The sequence below is a fragment of the Schistocerca nitens genome, chromosome 1 (genome assembly GCF_023898315.1).
Source record: "Schistocerca nitens isolate TAMUIC-IGC-003100 chromosome 1, iqSchNite1.1, whole genome shotgun sequence".
NCBI lineage: Eukaryota > Metazoa > Arthropoda > Insecta > Orthoptera > Acrididae > Schistocerca > Schistocerca nitens.
This window is the reverse complement of record NC_064614.1, coordinates 160,500,327-160,520,183: the sequence shown is the minus strand read 5'-3', so window position 1 is coordinate 160,520,183 and position 19,857 is coordinate 160,500,327. Positions and strand designations below refer to the sequence as shown.

Here is a 19,857-nt window from a genome sequence, read left to right as displayed (position 1 = left end):
GACCTGGCCACAGCCACACCCCCTTCCCGCCAGCAGCCTGCACATTGCCCGCTGACGACAACACAACACCCTGCCTCGTGCCACTCACCCTTGCATGTGACATCACTGGTGATGTATTCACATTTTCAACTTATTTAAACAAAAAAGACACTTTAACTTCAGCCTAGCAACAAGAACACTTGGCATGTTTGCCTCATTCAAGCTATCGTGTTTTGTTCTAATGTGTTTCATTAATGTAATTTTGCTTTGATGTTGTATGATGATTCTTGTATACACATAATATTGTTGACGTGTGTAAGTCCCTTTGTGACCCCTAGGAGGTCTTTAGAGTCTCTACACCCTCCCATAGGTTAAGACCCCTGCCATCTTCCATGAGGGCCTTTCATATCCATCTTCCATGAGGGCCTTTCATATCCAAGTAATGTTTACGTTGTTTTGCAACCTAAAATGATCTACATCTAAATAACTCACTTTTTTAGCGAATTCACTTATGTTCTCCACTCCCATGGAAGGGGGAGGAGTGTAAAGGATGAACCAGTCCGTAGGAAAATTTTACTTTATTATATTAGCTCCCAGAGGTAACTTCATTTTTCCGTTACGGCTAACCCACAGCCGGCAGTGTCAGCTGCCTATAAATTCTTTCGTTCCATGGTCTAGTAACAGGAAGTCAGCACCAAGGAAGGGCATGTCGATCACATGCCTCTCTTGTGAGCTGACGAAGTAACGCCATCCCAGGCATCGCTGACCAAGCCAAGCTCTGGAAAGTTCCATCATTGCTGATTGCTGCCCCTGTGGGTTTATCAGTGCTGACCAATCAGGGAGGAGGAAGGCGCCCTGTAGCAGTGAACATCTTCCGCTTCTCCCGGTGCTGCGGCACTGTGGACTTAGTTTTCGCAGACACCAACCTTCACCATACTTTACCTTCTGTCTCACCCTCACATCCCTTGGCCTGACAATATATTCCCTAAAGCATAGCTTTTGCCAATAAATGGCCTTACAAAAGAAACTTTGTCCTGCTCTTTCCAAAACGCCCACCGCCGTCCCATCCGCCCATCCTGTACATCAGAGAGTGGGCGAGGAGAGGAGCAGAACGGAGAGAAGCCGGAAAGTTGCATAGATGGGCAGGTACATTGGCAGAGGGTGACACATAAAGAGGGTGAGGGAATGTTAAAAGGGTGGAGGTGACAGGACAAGGGGGTGTACACTGCTGGGTGGAGGGTGTGAGGACTGTAGGTTGAGATTGGGATTTCAACAGCAGGGAATATGTTGTAAGGAGAGCTCCAATCTGTACAGTTCAGGAAAGCTGGTGGTAGAGGGAAGGATCCAGGTGGCTCGGGTTGTGAAGCAGCCATTGAAACCAAGCATGTTTTGTTCAGCTGCATTTTATGCCTCAGGGTGGCGTACTTTGCTCCTGGCCACTGTTTGGCAGTGGCCATTCATTCTGGTGGACAGCTCGTTGGTAGCCACACCAATATTAAAAGCTGTGCAATGGCTGCAGCAGAACTGATATACAACATGGCTGCTTTCACAGGTGGCCTGGCCTTTGATTGGGTAAGATAAGTCTGTGCCAGGACTGGAACAGGAAGTGCTGGATGGGTGGATTGGGCGGATCTTGCACCTCTGTCTGCTATAGGTATATGACCACTATGGCAAGGGGTTGGGATTGGGAGTGGCATAGGGATGGACTAGGATACTGTGGAGGTTGGTTGGGTGATGGAACACCATTTAGGGAGGGTTGGGAAGGATTGTGAATAGGATGTCTCGCATTTCAGGGCATGATGATAGATAATCAAAAGATGTGGTTCAGTTGTTCCAGCCCAGAGAAATACTGGATGACGAGGGGGGCCTCCTTTGGAGCTGATTCTTGGGGTGGTAGAGGGTCAGGGGCGTGTGAGGATATGACTTGGGAAATCTCTTTGTGGAATAGGTTTTGGGGTTAATGTTTGTGAAGGCCCTCATGAGATCTTAAGAATACTGGGTAAGGGAGTTTTTGGAACTGCAGAAATCCCGTCAAAGGGTGGCCAAGCTGTACAGGACGGATTTTTTGGTGTGGAACAGATGACAGATATCTATATGCAGGCACTGTTGGTGGTTAGTGGATTTAATATGGACAAAGGTGTGGTCAAAACCATCAGAGAGGTGGAAGTCAACACCTGGGAAGGTGGCATGTTCGGCTGTGGAGGATCAGCTGAAGCAGATAGTGGAAAAGATGTTGAGGTTGTGAGGATAGGGTGTCTTGCCCTTGAGTCCAGATCATGAATATCTTCAATGATTCTGTACCAGACAAGGGGTTATGGGGTTTGGGAGATTAGGAATGTTTTCTCTAAATGACCCATAAAAAGATTGGCACAAGAGGGAGCTATGCGAGTACCCATGACTCTTCCGCAGATACCTTCACCCCAAATGAGAAACCGAGTGGGGTGGTGCAGTGGTTAGCACACTGGACTCGCATTCGGGAGGCCATCCTGATTTAGGTTTTCCATGATTTCCCCTGAAATGTCGGGATGGTTCCTTTGAAAGGGAATGGCCGATTTCATTCCCAGTCCTCCCTAATCTGAGCTTGTGCTCCATCTATAATGACCTTGTTGTCAACGGGTCATTAAACACTTATCTTCTCCTCCTCAAATGAGAAGTAGTTGTGCATCAGGATATAGTAGTAAGGTGTATGAGAAATGAAGTAGTGGTTCTGGCAACTGAAGGACACTGGGAGATGCAGTGTCCAATAGTGACAAGGGTAAGAGCATAAGAAATGTTGATGTATAGGAAGGCGACATCAACTGTGATAAATAGGGATCCAGGAGGTAAAAGGGTAGGAATAGTGGAGAGTTGGTGAAGGAAGTGCTTGGTATCTTTGATGTGAGAGACTAGGTTTTAGGCAGTTTGTTGGAGGTGTAGATTGTTGGGATTATAGATTTTAAGGTGTTGTTGCAGTGAGAGGGAGGTGGCCTTCTGTCAAGTAGTCACTGTGACTCATCACAGCATGGTGGAGCCTTCATCTGCTGGGAGTATGATTATATCAGGATCTGTTTTGAAACTATTTATGGCTGCTCTGTTGAAAGGTTACAGTTCTTGGGAATTGATTTGAGGAAGGATGGTGATGCCAAGCTGCAGGTAAGGAATTCCTGAATGTTGACCACAGAGTGGTTAGGTGGTAACAGAGGGAGGGGGGGGGGGGGAGGAGGTAGGAGGAGGAGGATCATGGCATAGCCTTTTTTGTCAGTATAACAACCTATCAGCTGTCCACCAGAATGAATGCCCACTGCCAGCCCAGTGGCACAGAATGCAGTTGAGCACAACAAGCTCAATTTAAGTGGCTGCTTCACATCTCTGGCCACCTGGATCCTTCCATACATCACCAACTTTTCTGAATTACGCAGATGGAAGTTATCACATCCTTCATTATTGTAACCCTCCTGGCCTCCATCTCCGTTAACCCACTATACCCACATTCCTCACCCAACAGTTTACCCTTCCTCTGTCCTATTACCCCCGCCCAATTCATGTCTCCAAATCATTTTTATTGCATGCTGTTCCCTGCTGGCTCTGACGCCCCTACACCAGATATGTGGCCCCTGCACCTGCTATTTTCTGCCTCCCACCTCTTTCCCTCTTCCCACCCCATTCTAACACACCAGCCAAGCTGCAATCCTAGCACTGTGCATACAGCCCACATTATGCATGGGCACAGGCAAGTGTGAGTGTGTGTGGGTACAGGCTCTATTTCAAGAAAGTATTACTCTGCAAGCTAGCAAGTTTTCTTTCTTTTTGATGTGTGCTTGTCGGCATCTCAACACTTTTGTTTGTTGGTGAGTGGTCTCCTTTACTCCGAAAGTAGGATAAAAATGAGAACAGTATTACTGAAAATAAAAAAAATACATTAGAAATAAGAAGACAGACAACCAGTAATTGTTCTATCAGTAATAAATAAAGTTTCTTTAATATGAGGAAATGGTGAAAAGCAAAACATGTTTATTGATATAAATATTGCACATAGACAAAAGACAAATGATTTTATTTTCAAAATCTGTATAGTTGTCCACAGAATGTGGAAGAAAATATAATTCATGATTCTCTGTTACAAGTATTCCAATTGTTACTGAATCACAGAGATTTTTAGAAATTGTTCTTTTTACAATAAAAAGGTGAGAGCTATGCGATGTAGACATACCCAGAAACAAATACTTGCAACAAAACAGAAATACTAACAAAATTTAAACTCTTATAACTTGGTATCAATACCAATGGCAGTAATCTTACATACCTAAAAAATACACAATAAAACAAAAAAAATCTTTGGTTTTATAACAACTTAAATAGTATCCACATTCAGTGACAAACATCATAGCTTTGATGTTTCAATACTTCTGGAAAATCTGAATTTGTTCACTTTATGGTAGAAAATTCAACCAGAATACTATAAAATATGAAAATTCCATCTTTTTGAAACACATTTAATTTATCTGGAAGAAAATGATATGGCAAAAGATTCCACCTGCTGCTCAATCTGTACTGAAACTGAAACATTTTAAGACTGGTCTGTGTTTTTCTATGTAGATACATGCTCAACTAATGGTCTGGTTATATTTTTTGTTAACACTTTTTACTTTTACCCTAATTTTATTATACCATATTTGCCTGTTATCCATATTTCTACAAAATGTGGCTTTTGATTTCATCCAGAAATTTTACAATGAATTTGGTATAGATGGTGATTTAACATCTGTCCACACACACACACACACACACACACACACACACACACACACACACACACACGATCATGAGAAAATAGGAAAGCTGTGTGTGTGTGTGGGGGGGGGGGGAGGAGGAGGAGGAGAGGGTGAGGGTGTGTGTATGAATTGTTGAAAGGCATAGTTTCAAATGACGTAAACATAAAATTGGCATGGTACACATGAAATCTTATATAACAACAACAAAGTGGTGAAGGACCAAATTCAATACTGTACTCCAGTTAATAACTTATATAGTGCAAAATGTTAGAAAGAATCAATCTCCTGACTTGTTAACAAGAAAGACTCCCAAGGATGAAGAAGTTTTATTTCTAGATTTAAGAAAGGTGATGGTACTATGCAACCAGTGTGATGTACCAATTAATGTAAAGAGGCAGGGGCAACAAAATGGTCCAGTTATAAAAGATTACGATCCAGTAAACCCCATGGGATTAAACCACCATACATAAAGAAAATTACATTGCATTTGACATATTGTTGTTAATCTGAGAAGATGGCGCAATAAATAATTTCTTTCCACTGTTTATTCACAAGGAATGTATAGATATCTTTGCCAAATACACATGCAATGTGCTTGAGAATTCTCTACTTTTAATGGTGGTAACATTTGGAACTGTTTGATGTGAGAAGCCTTGACTTAACTTTTTTGGAATGTATGTTGTGATCACCTGACACAGTAACCAGTTGCAGACTTGGTTAGTTATAAATAATGAGTAGGTAACATGATGCATGAAGGTCATTATGAGATCTGTGAACTGCCAATGACACAACAGGTACATGAAATGAAAAGGAAAAATGACAAGAAAATAGATGGTTACACTTAGTATGATAATAGTTTTCTGTATGGGCAAAATAGGTGGACACACAGGCACAGCAGCAGATTGTAGTGAATATGAATGAAGTCTATTGACTGGACAGGTGTCTTACATTACAGTTACAAGAAACTTTTAGCAACAGATTGTTGTTTGGTGTCTAATTATACATTGCTCTTTTCATTCTGTCTCCCTTCCATTGGTATCTCTCACTAGTTAACTATGTAACTTATTATCCTGCCCCAAAATGCAATAAAGAAGTTTTCTTTCTTTGTTTTCCACCTGTCCCATACATTTCAGATTCAGTATTTACTTCGTGTGTTGAGTTTTTTGCCCACCAACGCTTTTCAAATATAAAACAATAACTTGTTTTCATAACCTGTTTCAATGGACAGAAACCATTTTGTAACACTATACTGAACATGGGTAACAAATGTTTTCCAAAAATTGTAACAAATTTTTCAAATTACAATAAAATGCATTAAACATCTTACAAAAGACATTCAGTTAAGAATTATGAACATGTTTCACATAAAGAAGCAGTTATATGTCTTATCCCTTGGAGTACATGTAAAATCTGAAGTTAGTTTTTACTTCCACTACATTATACGGTAGGAAATGAAATTCACGGGTGAATCCACTTTTGAAACAGGATCCAACTTTCACATAATAATAATAATAATAATAAAATGAAAGCAAATATTATTTAGAGCTTTGTTCAACCTCGTAACCTGTAAGGCCTGTGAAATTTACAATAACAGTGTCCAATGTTCTGAAAATATTATGAGTATTAAACTTCCCTTACTTACTTACAGAAACTTTTGTGCAGTACAAAAATAGATGCAAATGTTTGTTAAAATTTTCACAAGAGTAAACATTTTTTTAAAAGAACTTCACTCCAAATACTCTTAAATATTATGACTAGAGTCACTGCTTATAAATATATGTAAAAATAAGTATGAACATGTGTCTCTCAACTCATGGCTAGGCCATATTTTTCTTTTTGAATGATATACTTCATTCATGTTTCTTCAGCTAACTCTTTTCTTCCTTCTGAGCAGCAGTTCCTTCCGGTGCTGGGACAACTTCCAAGGATTTATCCAGATCCCATGCAGAATCTGAAAGATAAAAATCTACACTGTAGAGATTAAAATCTAAAAACCTTCAACCTCTTACCTGCACACAAACTGTAGGTGGTGCATAGGTCTACAGAAAGATTAGATGATAACTTGTAGAGTTTGACGTTTCACACTTCTTCTAGTTCTGCATACACACACACACACTTGTATACAACTGGATACAGATCCCTGGCAACCCTAACCCTTGCTGAGTAATAATCCTAGGAGACGAACGGGGAGAGGGGGGAGGGGGGGGATGACAGAAGTAGGGTAACACAGAGGGGGATAGGGAACGGGAGAATGTGTTGGAAGATAAGCGAGTTAGACAAGTAGCTCTCAATGGTGAAGGCAAAGCTGTGGATTTGTAGTGATAAAAATCATGAAAGTTAGGTGGCAGAATATGAGAGAGAAGTGAACTGAATTAGAATGAGAGAGAATTAGTGGTACAGGTAGAAAAATACAAGAAAGGATGGAGAGAATGTATCCATTCACATTTCAGATTGTTACAACAGGTTCAACACTGCCAATGACAGCCTTCTGGCTTGATGTGTGCTTGTCCTGTACGGACTGTATAGTGTACTTGTGTTGATAATGAGGTACACTGAAACAACAAGCTGACACTGCATGATGCAGTACATAGGCATGAAACACTCTTCTTTTACTGACAATTGCATGCATCTACATCTATGTCTACATCTATATTCTGCCTGTCACTTTATGGTGTTTGCTAAAGAGTAATTCCACTACAATTATCAACCCTCTATCCTGTCCATTCATGAATGGTGCTCGGGAAGAATGACTGTTGGTAAAACTGTGCATGAACTATAATTTTCTCATCATGATAATTTTGTGAGATGTATGTAGGAGAAAGAAATATGTTGCCCGACTCACCCTGGAACACGTGCTCTCGAAATTTCAACAATGAATCTCTCCTTGATACATAAAATCTCTCTTGTAGCATCTGCCATCAGAGTTTGGTGAGCATTTCCATAATGCTCTCATGCTGAGTAAATGATCCCATCATGAAACAAGCCACTTTGAGTTGGACCTCTTCTTCTTTTGATCGAACTTGGCAAAGGTCCCAAACTGATGAACAGTGCTCAAGAATCAACTGAAAGAGTGTTTTGTCAGACACTTCCTTCGTGAATGCATTATGTTTTCTAATAATTCTCCCAATGACTCTCAATGTGACATCTGATTTCCTTATAATCTGTTTTATGTGGTCATTCCACTGTAGGTCATTCCAGAGGGTTATGCATAGGTACTTTGGGGTAATTATTATTTCCTGTGATTTGTCAGTAATAGTGTAATCATACTGAAGTGAATCTCTTTGTCTATTCATGTGCAATATGTTACATTTATTTACATTCAGGGTCATATGCCAGTCCCTGCATCAATCATCAATCCTCCGAAGATCTACCTGCATTTCAATACAGTCTCATTCCATAAACAACAGTATCATCTGCAGAATGCCTCTTTGAGCTTCCATTATTTTGCACTCATTAATATATAAATAGAAGCAGTCCCATAACTTTTCCTTGAGGTACTCCTGAAATTATCTTTGTGGAGTTTGTTCTATTGAAAATGATACGTTGGGTTCTGTCTGCAAGCAAGTCCTGTATCCAATCACCAGTCTGGACCAGTAATCCATAAGCCTGTATTTTGTTCAATAAACAACAGTGCAAAAATATAATGAATGCTTTACAGGAAGTAAAGGAACATGGCATCAACCTGAGTACCTTTCTTTACAGTGCCAACCACGGACCTCATGGATGAACGGAGCAAGTTATAAAACTTCCTGGCAGATTAAAACTGTGTGCCGTACCGAGACTCGAACTCAAGACCTTTGCCTTTTGTGGGCAAGTGCTCTACCATCTAAGCTACCCTAGCACGACTCACTCCCTGTCTTCACAGCTATACTTCTGCCAGTACCTGGTCTTCTACCTTCCAAACTTCACAGAAGCTCTCCAGTTTTAATCTGCCATGAAGTTTCATATCAGCGCACACTCCACTGCAGAGTGAAAATCTCATTTTGGAAGCATCCTCCAGGCTGTGGTTAAGCCATGTCTTTGCAATATCCTTTCTTCCAGGAGTGCTAGTTCTGCCAGGTTCGCAGGAGACATTCTGTGAAGTTTGGAAGGTAGGAGATGAGGTATTGGCAGAAGTAAAGCTGTGAGGACGGGGCGTGAGTTGTGCTTGGGTAGCTCAGATGGTAGAGCACTTGCCCACAAACGCAAAGGTCCCGAGTTCGAGTCTCGGTCAAGCACAAGGTTTTAATCTGCCAGGAAGTTTCATACCAGCGCACATGCTGCTGCAGAGTGAAAATCTCATTCTAGAGCAAGCTATGTTTTGCAAAATCGATATTTGCAGAATTCATGTTTATTTTTATAGGGGAGATTTTCATTCTCCACGAACATCACAATGCATGAAAATAAAACATTTTCTACATCAACATCAGCAAAATAAACCTATAATTATGTACAGTTTTTGATGACTTTTCTTGAAAGCATATATGACATGTGCTTTTTTAAAATCACTAGGTACCCTTCACTGCTCCAGTGACTGACAATAAAGTACTGCAGAAGAGGATCAAGTTCCTTTTTGTAGAGCCTCACAGGTATCTCATATGGTTGATTTGCTTTTCCACTGCTGAGCAGGTTTGGATGATTATCTATTCATGATTACTTATCCCAGTATCTGACATTTCAGCACTTGTGTAGCGATTAAAAGGAGGAACTGTATTACGACCTTCCACAGTAGAACAATATCGGAAGAACAAATTCAGTATTTTGTCATTCTCCTCTATCAACTTTGTCTCAACACTGAGGATTGAACAGATGATTTCAATCCACTCTCTAACTTAATGTAAGATCAAAAGTCTTAAGAATTTATTGTTAGATTGTTTGGTAAAATTTTGACTTTGGAACTAATTAAATGCTTTTTGCAGCCGTCAACTCATTCTCATTTTGTCTTCAGTCAGCTTCTGCTTGTCTAACAAGCTTTCAGTTCACTTAAATCTGAGATGAAGCTCTCTTTGCTTTCATAGTAACTTTCTGACACATCTGGAATGACGGTGAGTCTTTTCCATCTGAATAGCTAAAGATCAATAAAACCCCAAGATCCTGTAAGATTCTACACAGAATTTGGAACAGATTAAGCATCTCTCTTCACTATAATTTATGGAAGATCCCTTAAGCACAGAAATGGTCCCTATGACTGGAAATGAGCACAGGTCATATTTATAAATAAAAAAGGAGAAATGATATGCAGAATTAGTATACTGTTTCACTCACCTCTGCCTGAATAATCTGTCTGAGCCAGAATATTAGAAATAATTTTGAGTTCAAACGTTATGATCCACCTAGAACAAAACAACCTTCCCCACAGAAATTGTCATCATTGATTCTAGAACAAATTTTCACTCTGCAGCAAAGTGGATGCTGATATGAAACTTTCTGGTAGATTAAAACTTTGTGCCAGACTAGTAATCGAACCTGGCACAGTGTTACTCCCACAAGTACCTCATCACTTACCTCACAAACTTAACTGACATTCTCCAGCTAACTTACACTACTGGGTCCCGGTCTGGCACAGTTTTAATCTGCCAGGAAATTTCATTTCATCATTGAACATTTGAAAGTCAACTACTGGTCTTCTCACATGATACCCTCAGTGCTACAGATACACTCTTGAAAATATTTTGATGCAGTACCATACCAACACCTTCTAAAGAAAACATGTTGCTATTGTGTATCTAACCAAGTTTGTGATTGGTTATAATAGAGGGAAACATTCCACGTAGGAAAAATATATCTAAAAACAAAGATGATGTGACTTACCAAATGAAAGTGCTGGCAGGTCGACAGACACACAAACAAACACAAACACACACACAGAATTCAAGCTTTCACAACAAACTGTTGCCTCATCAGGAAAGAGGGAAGGAGAGGGAAAGACGAAAGGATGTGGGTTTTAAGGGAGTGGGTAAGGAGTCATTCCAATCCCGGGAGCGGAAAGACTTACCTTAGGGGGAAAAAAGGACGGGTATACACTCGCACACACACACATATCCATCCACACATATACAGACACAAGCAGACATTTAAATATGTCTCCTTCCTTCCAGGGATTCCCATTTGAGTTCCATAACACTTACATGTTGTTTTAATTTACCAGTAATAAATCTAGCAGCCCACCTCAGGACTGCTTTGATGTCTTTCTTCAATCTGTCGTGGCATGGATCCCAAACACTCAAGTAGTACTCAAGAATAGGTGACACGAGCATCCTATATGTGGCCTCCTTTACAAGTGAACCCCTTTTTCCTAAAATTCTCCCAATAACCTGAAGTCAACCATTAGTCTTCACTACCACAGTTCTCACATGCCTGTTCCACCTCATATCACTTTGCAGCATTATGCCCAGACATTTAAATGACTAGATTGTGTCAAGGTGGACACTAGTAATACTCTATCCATACATTACAGGTTTGACCTTGCTACTCACCTGCAATAAATTACATTTTTCCACATTTAGGGCTAGCTGCCATTCATCACACCAACTGGGAATTTTGTCTAATTCATCTTGTACCTTCCTACAGTCGGTCAACTTCAACACCTTACCATACACCACAGCATCATCAGCAAACAACTGAAGATAGATGCCCACCCTGTCTGCCAAATCTTTTGTGTGTACAGAGAACAACTGTGGTCCTATCACACTTTCCTGGGGCACTCCTGACATACCCTTGTCTTTAATGAACACTCGCCAACGAGGACAACATACTGGGTTCTATTACTTAAAAAGTATTTGAGCCACTCACGTATCTGTGAACATATTCCATATACTTGTACCTTCATTAACAGCCTGCAATGGGACACTGTCAAATTTCCGGAAATCTAGAAATATGCAATCTGCTTGTTGCCCTTATCCATTGTTGTTGTTGTTGTGGTCTTCAGTCCTGAGACTGGTTTGATGCAGCTCTCCATGCTACCCTATCCTGTGCAAGCTTCTTCATCTCCCAGTACTTACTGCAACCCACATCCTTCCTTCATCTCTTGGTCTCCCTCTACGATTTTTACCCTCCACGCTGCCCTCCAATGCTAAATTTGTGATACCTTGATGCCTCAGAACATGTCCTACCAACCGGTCCCTTCTTTTTGTCAAGTTGTGCCACATACTCCTCTTCTCCCCAATTCTATTCAATACTTCATCATTAGTTATGTGATCTACCCATCTAATCTTCAGCATTCTTCTGTAGCACCACATTTCGAAAGCTTCTATTCTCTTCTTGTCCAAACTATTTATCGTCCATGTTTCACTTCCATACATGGCTACACTCCATACACATACTTTCAGAAATGACTTCCTGACACTTAAATCTATACTTGATGTTAACAAATTTCTCTTCTTCACAAACGCTTTCCTTGCCATTGCCAGTCTACATTTTATATCTTCTCTACTTCGACCATCATCAGTTATTTTGCTCCCCAAATAGCAAAACTCCTTTACTAATCTAATTCCCTCAGCATCACCCGACTTAATTCGACTACATTCCATTATCCTCGTTTTGCTTTTGTTGATGTTCATCTTATATCCTCCTTTCAAGACACTGTCCATTCTGTTCAACTGCTCTTCCAAGTCCTTTGCTGTCTCTGATAGAATTACAATGTCATCGGCGAACCTCAACATTTTTATTTCTTCTCCATGGATTTTAATACCTACTCCGAATTATTCTTTTGTTTCCTTTATTGCTTGCTCAATATACAGATTTAATAACATCGGGGAGAGGCTACAACCCTGTCTCACTCCCTTCCCAACCACTGCTTCCCTTTCATGCCCCTCCACTCTTATAACTGCCATCTGGTTTCTGTACAAATTGTAAATAGCCTTTCACTCCCTGTATTTTACCCCTGCCACCTTCAGAATTTGAAAGAGAGTATTCCAGTCAGCATTGTCAAAAGCTTTCTCTAAGTCTACAAATGCTAGAAACGTAGGTTTGCCTTTCCTTAATCTTTCTTCTAAGGTAAGTCATAAGGTCAGTATTGCCTCACGTGTTCCAATATTTCTATGGAATCCAAACTGATCATACCCGAGGTCGGCTTCTACCAGTTTTTCCATTCATCTGTAAAGAATTCGCGTTAGTATTTTGCAGCTGTGACTTATTAAACTGATAGTTCGGTAATTTTCACATCTGCCAACACCTGCTTTCTTTGGGATTGGAATTATTATATTCTCCTTGAAGTCTGAGGGTATTTCGCCTGTCTCATACATCTTGCTCACCAGATGGTAGAGTTTTGTCAGGACTGGCTCTCCCAAGGCCATCAGTAGTTCTAATGGAATGTTGTCTACTCCCGGGGCCTTGTTTCGACTCAGGTCTTTCAGTGCTCTGTCAAACTCTTCACGCAGTATCGTGTCTCCCATTTCATCTTCATCTACATCCTCTTCCATTTCCATAATATTGTCCTCAAGTACATCGCCCTTGTATAGACCCTCTATATACTCCTTCCACCTTTCTGCTTTCCCTTCTTTGCTTAGAACTGGGTTTCCATCTGAGCTCTTGATATTCATACAAGTGGCTCTCTTTTCTCCAAAGGTCTCTTTAATTTTCCTGTAGGCAGTATCTATCTTACCCCTAGTGAGATAAGCTTCTACATTCTTACATTTGTCCTCTAGCCATCCCTGCTTAGCCATTTTGCACTTCCTGTCGATCTCATTTTTGAGACGTCTGTATTCCTTTTTGCCTGCTTCATTTACTGCATTTTTATATTTTCTCCTTTCGTCAATTAAGTTCAATATTTCTTCTGTTACCCAAGGAGTTCTACTAGCCCTCGTCTTTTTACCTACTTGATCGTCTGCTGCCTTCACTATTTCATCCCTCAATGCTACCCATTCTTCTTCTACTGTATTTCTTTCCCCAGTTCCAGTCAATTGTTCCCTTATGCTCTCCCTGAAACTCTGTACAACCTCTGGTTCTTTCAGTTTATCCAGGTCCCATCTTCTTAAATTCCCACTTTTTTGCAGTTTCTTCAGTTTTAATCTACAGTTCATAACCAATAGATTGTGGTCAGAGTCCACATCTGCCCCTGGAAATGTCTTACAATTTAAAACCTGGTTCCTAAATCTCTGTCTTACCATTATATAATCTATCTGATACCTTCTAGTATCTCCAGGATTCTTCCATGTATACAACCTTCTTTTATGATTCTTGAACCAAGTGTTAGCTATGATTAAGTTATGCTCTGTGCAAAACTCTACCAGGCGGCTTCCTCTTTCATTTCTTTCCCCCAATCCATATTCACCTACTATGTTTCCTTCTCTCCCTTTTCCTACCCTCAAATTCCAGTCACCCATGACTATTAAATTTTCGTGTCCCTTAACTACCTGAATAATTTCTTTTATCTCATCATACACTTCTTCAATTTCTTCATCATCTGCTGAGCTAGTTGGCATATAAACTTGTACTACTGTAGTAGGCATGGGCTTCGTGTCTATCTTGGCCAAAATAATGCATTCACTATGCTGTTTGTAGTAGCTTACCCACACTCCTATATTTTTATTCATTATTAAACCTACTCCTGCATTACCCCTATTTGATTTTGTGTTTATAACCCTGTATTCACCCGACCAAAAGTCTTGTTCCTCCTGCCACCGAACTTCACTAATTCCCACTATATCTAACTTTAACGTATCCATTTCCCTTTTTAAATTTTCTAATCTACCTGCCCGGTTAAGGGATCTGACATTCCACGCTCCGATCCGTAGAACGCCAGTTTTCTTTTTTGTGATAATGACGTCCTCTTGAGTAGTCCCCGCCCAGAGATCTGAATGGGGGACTATTTTACCTCCGGAATATTTTACCCAAGAGGACGCCATCATCATTTATCCATACAGTAAAGCTGCATGCCCTCGGGAAAAATTACGGCTGTAGTTTCCCCTTGCTTTCAGCCGTTCGCAGTACCAGCACAGCAAGGCCGTTTTGGTTAATGTTGCAAGGCCTGGTCAGTCAATCATCCAGACTGTTGCCCCTGCAACTACTGAAAAGGCTGCTGCCCCTCTTCAGGAACCACACGTTTGTCTGGCCTCTCAACATATACCCCTCCGTTGTGGTTGCACCTACGGTATGGCCATCTGTATTGCTGAGGCACGCAAGCCTCCCCATCAATGGCAAGGTCCATGGTTCCTGGGGAAGGCCCCTTATCCATAGTTCTCAGTATATCATGTTAGAAAAGGGCAAGCTGAGTTTTGCACAGGTGATACTTTCTAAAACCATGTTGATTTGTGGACATAAGCTTCTCAGTTTTAAGAAAGTTTATCACATTTGAACTGAGAATATGTTCAAGGATTCTGCAGCAAACAGAAGTTAGGGATATTGTTCTGTAATTCTGCATGTCTATTCTTTTATCTTCTTATATACTGGAGTCACCTGCACTTTTTTCCATTTGCTTGAGACTTCGTGCTGCATGAGATATTCACAATAAATGCAAGCTGTGTAATGGGCCAATGCCATAGAGTAATCTTTGTGAAATCGAACTGGGATTCCTTCCAGACCTGGCGATTTATTTGCTTTCAAATTTTTCAGTTGTTTCCCTATGCCAGATATGCTCATTACTATATCATCCATAGAGGAGTCTGTCCAATCATCGAATAATTGTATGTTTGTACGATTGTCCAATGTGAACAATTTCTTGAATGTGAAATTTAAAACTTTGGCTTTCGCTTTCCTATCTTCAACTGCCACACCAGACTGGTCAACAAAGAACTGAGTGGAAGCCTTACATACAACCAGAATTTTCTTGGTAGTTGTTGTATGCTTTGCACATGGACATACCTCTCCAGGCCATGATTTACAGTCTCTGTAAACTTTACCCATAATTCCTCTACATCCATCTTACTGGAACTAAGTATGCCAATTCACTGTCTAAGTAAGATGTTAATAATTGCTTATCTGCTCTATCTACAGAAACACTCTCATAGCCTTCTTGACTCATTTATTAACTGTTGTAATCATAGTTGCTATAATGACATCAGTTTTCAGAAAACATGTTCAAAAGTGTTTCGCATGACTGTCTGTCCGAACCTTCCACAATGGATCATAGACACCCCCGTCTATACTCAGCAGCTTAAAGTCACCTCCAACTAGTACTACATGATCTGGGTATTTATGTGGTATTTGCTGTAAACTTCCTTTGAATGACTCTAGAACTGTCACAGTGGAACCAGGTGTCCTGTACAAACAGTCAACAATTAATGTAGAAAAATATAAAGCTGTTCATTTCACAGAATATAAAAGTGTAATACGATGGTATACCAGCAAAATGAAGAGCAAGGCATCTCTGTTGTACATCAGTTGTGGGTCGACTGTGTTATGTACCCAGCACATCTTCACCCTGCGGGTTTGCCCTACCCTTGCCCCCACAGGCACTGCGTGTCGTTGACATGACACCTTTTACAAACAGTCTGCTGATACACTGATTGTTACAGGCGCCACCAGTCTCACTTCCGAGACGCTTGCATCAGGAAACCAGCAGTGCTGCTATCGAGAAAACTACACTGGTCCATCTCTGCGCAGCTTAACGGGATACCACATGGCACTACACCCTTATCTCCTAGAGCCACACGGGATGAGGCTGCTCGATAGAATTGGTATTACGCCAGTAGACTTTATTTCTGTTACTTTTATGTGAACAAGTACTGCTTTCAGTAGTTAGTTGAACCAAATTTATTGTGAACTTGTGGCACAAACAAAGTATTCTTAAGATGAATCTGGGAATCATCATTCACTAAAGCGTGCATCCCTCACAGGGGCCTGACAGTGGTGACAGTGTGTTACCTGCTACACTCTTGTCTCATAGGAGGCACTGCTTTATTGCTCACGTTTGATACTGTTTCATGTGATCGGCACCTTCAAGCTGCAAGTACCTTTTTTGTACTTTTGGACATGGATTACCTAGTGTTTGTTCACTATTCCTAGTATGTTTCTGGAGGTCACAGCCAGTTGTCAGACAGTGTCACATGGGATGTTTCATCACTGGTATAGCTGTCTGTAGTGAAAGAAAGTCATGAGGGATGGTTGTCAAAGGTAGCTTGTATAGCTTGAAAATGTGTCAGGGCTGATCCAACCTCAGACTTGGTTCCAGTGCCTCCTCTGGCTCCAATGCCTTCACTAGCTCCAGCACCAGCTCCTGGTCTTGTCCATCACCCAGTCCCCATCCTTCTTCTGCTCTGCCTGATGCTCCTGCAATCAGAGCTGGCACTCCTCTTGAAGGTGGTACTACGCAGTCTGAAGCAGACGACAAGGCTGCTATGTGATTCTATCATGTGACTCTCCGTATAAATAAGCACGCGCAAATGCTATGAACTCAGTCTCCGACTCGCCTTGAAGATGGCTGGGATGTTTCTAGCCGAAATATCGCAAGAAGAATTGTCTGCTGTCCCGAGTGCACGCCCGAAAGATGATGGAACGACAAGGCTGCTGTTCATACATGCTGTGCCTCATCTCATCTGCCGCTCGCCTCCACCTGTGCCTGAAGCTGCTCTACAAAATGCAGCACAGTCAGATCCTCTCTTGAGGTTGGCAAGCACGGACATTCGTCGGTGATGAGGTGCGAATCCACACTTTGAAGCTCCCGGTGTCATCAGCCGTTGTCCTGCCCACCTACCACGCCACCTCTCTTAGGCTGCACCCAACAGTGACTTGCCAATTTCTGCCTTCATCTTCAAGATGAAGCCACAGCTAGTCTTCCTCAGGATGGTGGAACAGCCCAGGATGCATCATCCTGATCCTCCACACCAATCCATTCTTGCTGCACCTGACCCCTCCTGCCATCCACTCACTACCCCCTCTGGCAGCAAGCCCATCACTGCTTCTGTTCTCCTGCGCCTTTGCCACGAGGATGCAGCTGTGGCCACTTTCCTCACAATGGTGGCATGCCATTTCTTTCCGTACCGAGATCCTTGCTTACTTTCCATCCTGGCAGCCCCGAAGTTTTGCCCACAACACCACAGTCGTGGCTGGCCACGTGCAGACAGAACCACCACTAGACTGCGGCCCAATTTCTGTCCTCGCACAGGTGCACCCAATGCTGCTCACTCCCTGCTCCTTTGCCTTGGTGCCACCACGGCTGGCCATCCTTTCCAGATTGGCAATACTCCCTCACTGATGCTGAGTGTGCAGTCTGCTGTCGCACTGTTGTCAACTGGTTCCACTAAACCAAAACCTGATACTTCTCTCCCGTGGTAGAGCCCAACATTGCACACACATAAGCACCACCACTTCCAGCTGGTGCAGTCGTGGTTGGCTCCTTTCTCTCAAGGACAGTACAGCACTATGTGCCTCTGCTTCTACGTAACACACATCCTTCTCTGTGGTGTAGATTCCTTCTGTGCCCCTGTGCAATGCCTTTCCACCACCTTCTGGTTTCTCTCTGTGCCCCTGCACATGCTGCTGTGCCACTTTTTCCACCACCCTCTGGTCTCCCTCTGTTCAGCTGTTCCCATGCTCCAGTGCATACTGTGGCCACAATTTTCCTGCCACTCTGGACCACCCTGTGGCTCACATTCATCCTGTGCTCCTGTACCTATCACAGTGACAACCTATCCACTTCCCCCTGGCCTCTCTCCAGCCAGCTTCTGGTCTCTCTACCTCCAGGCTCCATGCCACATAACTATGCTCCTGATGCACACCAATGTGCTCCTCAAATGCACATAAGTGCTCCTCTTGCACACAAATGTGCTGGTCATGTGCACCAATGCACTCCTCATGTGCACCTCACACACTCCCTATGCGCACCTATAGTGCTCCTTAATGGCGTATTGTGCTTACCACTCTCACCCCTCTCCATTCCTCTCACATCCACTGACCACTATCCACAGGTTGATCAGTGCCCACTTAAAACACTTCTGATATCGATATCACCGAGCTATTGGCATCACATGTGTAGCGCCCAGTTTCCCAGTGCCTCCAGAGCCTCTGCCACCATCACCACCACCCTGTAGCCACCAATGCTTCTCAACCTCCGGTCTTGGATTCTTGGGATTAGGTTGCAGCTATTCTGGATTCCCTGTCTCATTGGACCTTCATGTCACCCGAGCAAAGCTCAGATGCAGGATCTGTGGCTTTCCTCAAGTTTTCTTTGCTACCTTCTGTAGGGGGAAGAGGTGTTGTATATCGGTCATAGGCTGACTACATTACTCTTCCAGCACAACATCTCGACCCTAAGGGTTTGCCTACACTTGACCTGTAGGCATCTCTCCTCTCTGGAGACTATTTACAAATATCATAAGAGTGTCACCTGTTAAGGACATGGTTGTTGTTGTTGTTGTTGTTGTGGTCTTCAGTCCTGAGACTGGTTTGATGCAGCTCTCCATGCTACTCTATCCTGTGCAAGGTTCTTCATCTCCCAGTACCTACTGCAACCTACATCCTTCTGAATCTGCTTAGTGTATTCATCTCCTGGCCTCCCTCTACGATTTTTACCCTCCACGCTGCCCTCCAATACTAAATTGGTGATCCCTTGATGCCTCAGAACATGTCCTACCAACCGGTGTCTTCTTCTTGTCAAGTTGTGGCACAAACTCCTCTTCTCCCCAATTATATTCAATACCTCCTCATTAGTTATGTGATCTACCCATCTAATCTTCAGCATTCTTCTGTAGCACCACATTTCGAAAGCTTCTATTCTCTTCTTGTCCAAAGGACATGGTACTGTTTACAAACAGTCTGTTGATACACCGATTATTACAGGTGCCATCGGGGGGCACAAGCCCATGCTTCTGAACAGCACACACATCGGGAAGCTGACAGTGCTGCTGCTGAGATAACAAATTCCGGCTGCAGGTTACATGATTGCAGACATACTTCTGCCTGCTGGATATTTAAGCTTCCACCAGCAGCACTCAATTGCTCTCTCAGTTCCAGGCCAGAAGCCAACTACACCTTGTAGCCCATCAATCGGAACTTGCCGAGACCAGCCTGGATGCTCCGATCTACACTGCACCGTCTCCACCCACTGACACGTATGCCACGCAGTGCAACAGTCTACAGACATTGCTCCTACAGTCATTCAAGATGACACTTCTGTACTGAACCAGTATTACACCAGTGAACTTTGTTTCTGTTACTCTTATGTGATCACAAATGATCTTTCAGTTGTCAGTCGAACCAAACTCACTGTGGA

General features: G+C 42.3%; 1 protein-coding gene across 2 annotated transcripts in view; it reads right to left on the bottom strand.

Annotated features, from left to right (window-relative positions):
* Nucleotides 1–4,725: 4,725 nt before the first annotated feature.
* Nucleotides 4,726–19,857, bottom strand: part of LOC126244136 (ADP-ribosylation factor-like protein 13B) — a 225,396-nt gene continuing 210,264 nt past the window's right edge. For both annotated transcript variants that reach the window (XM_049948212.1, XM_049948213.1), the window contains one exon: nt 4,726–6,681. In XM_049948212.1, coding sequence (XP_049804169.1) covers nt 6,599–6,681 — 83 coding nt within the window. In that variant the 3' untranslated portion in view covers nt 4,726–6,598. The remainder of the gene's footprint in view (nt 6,682–19,857) is intronic.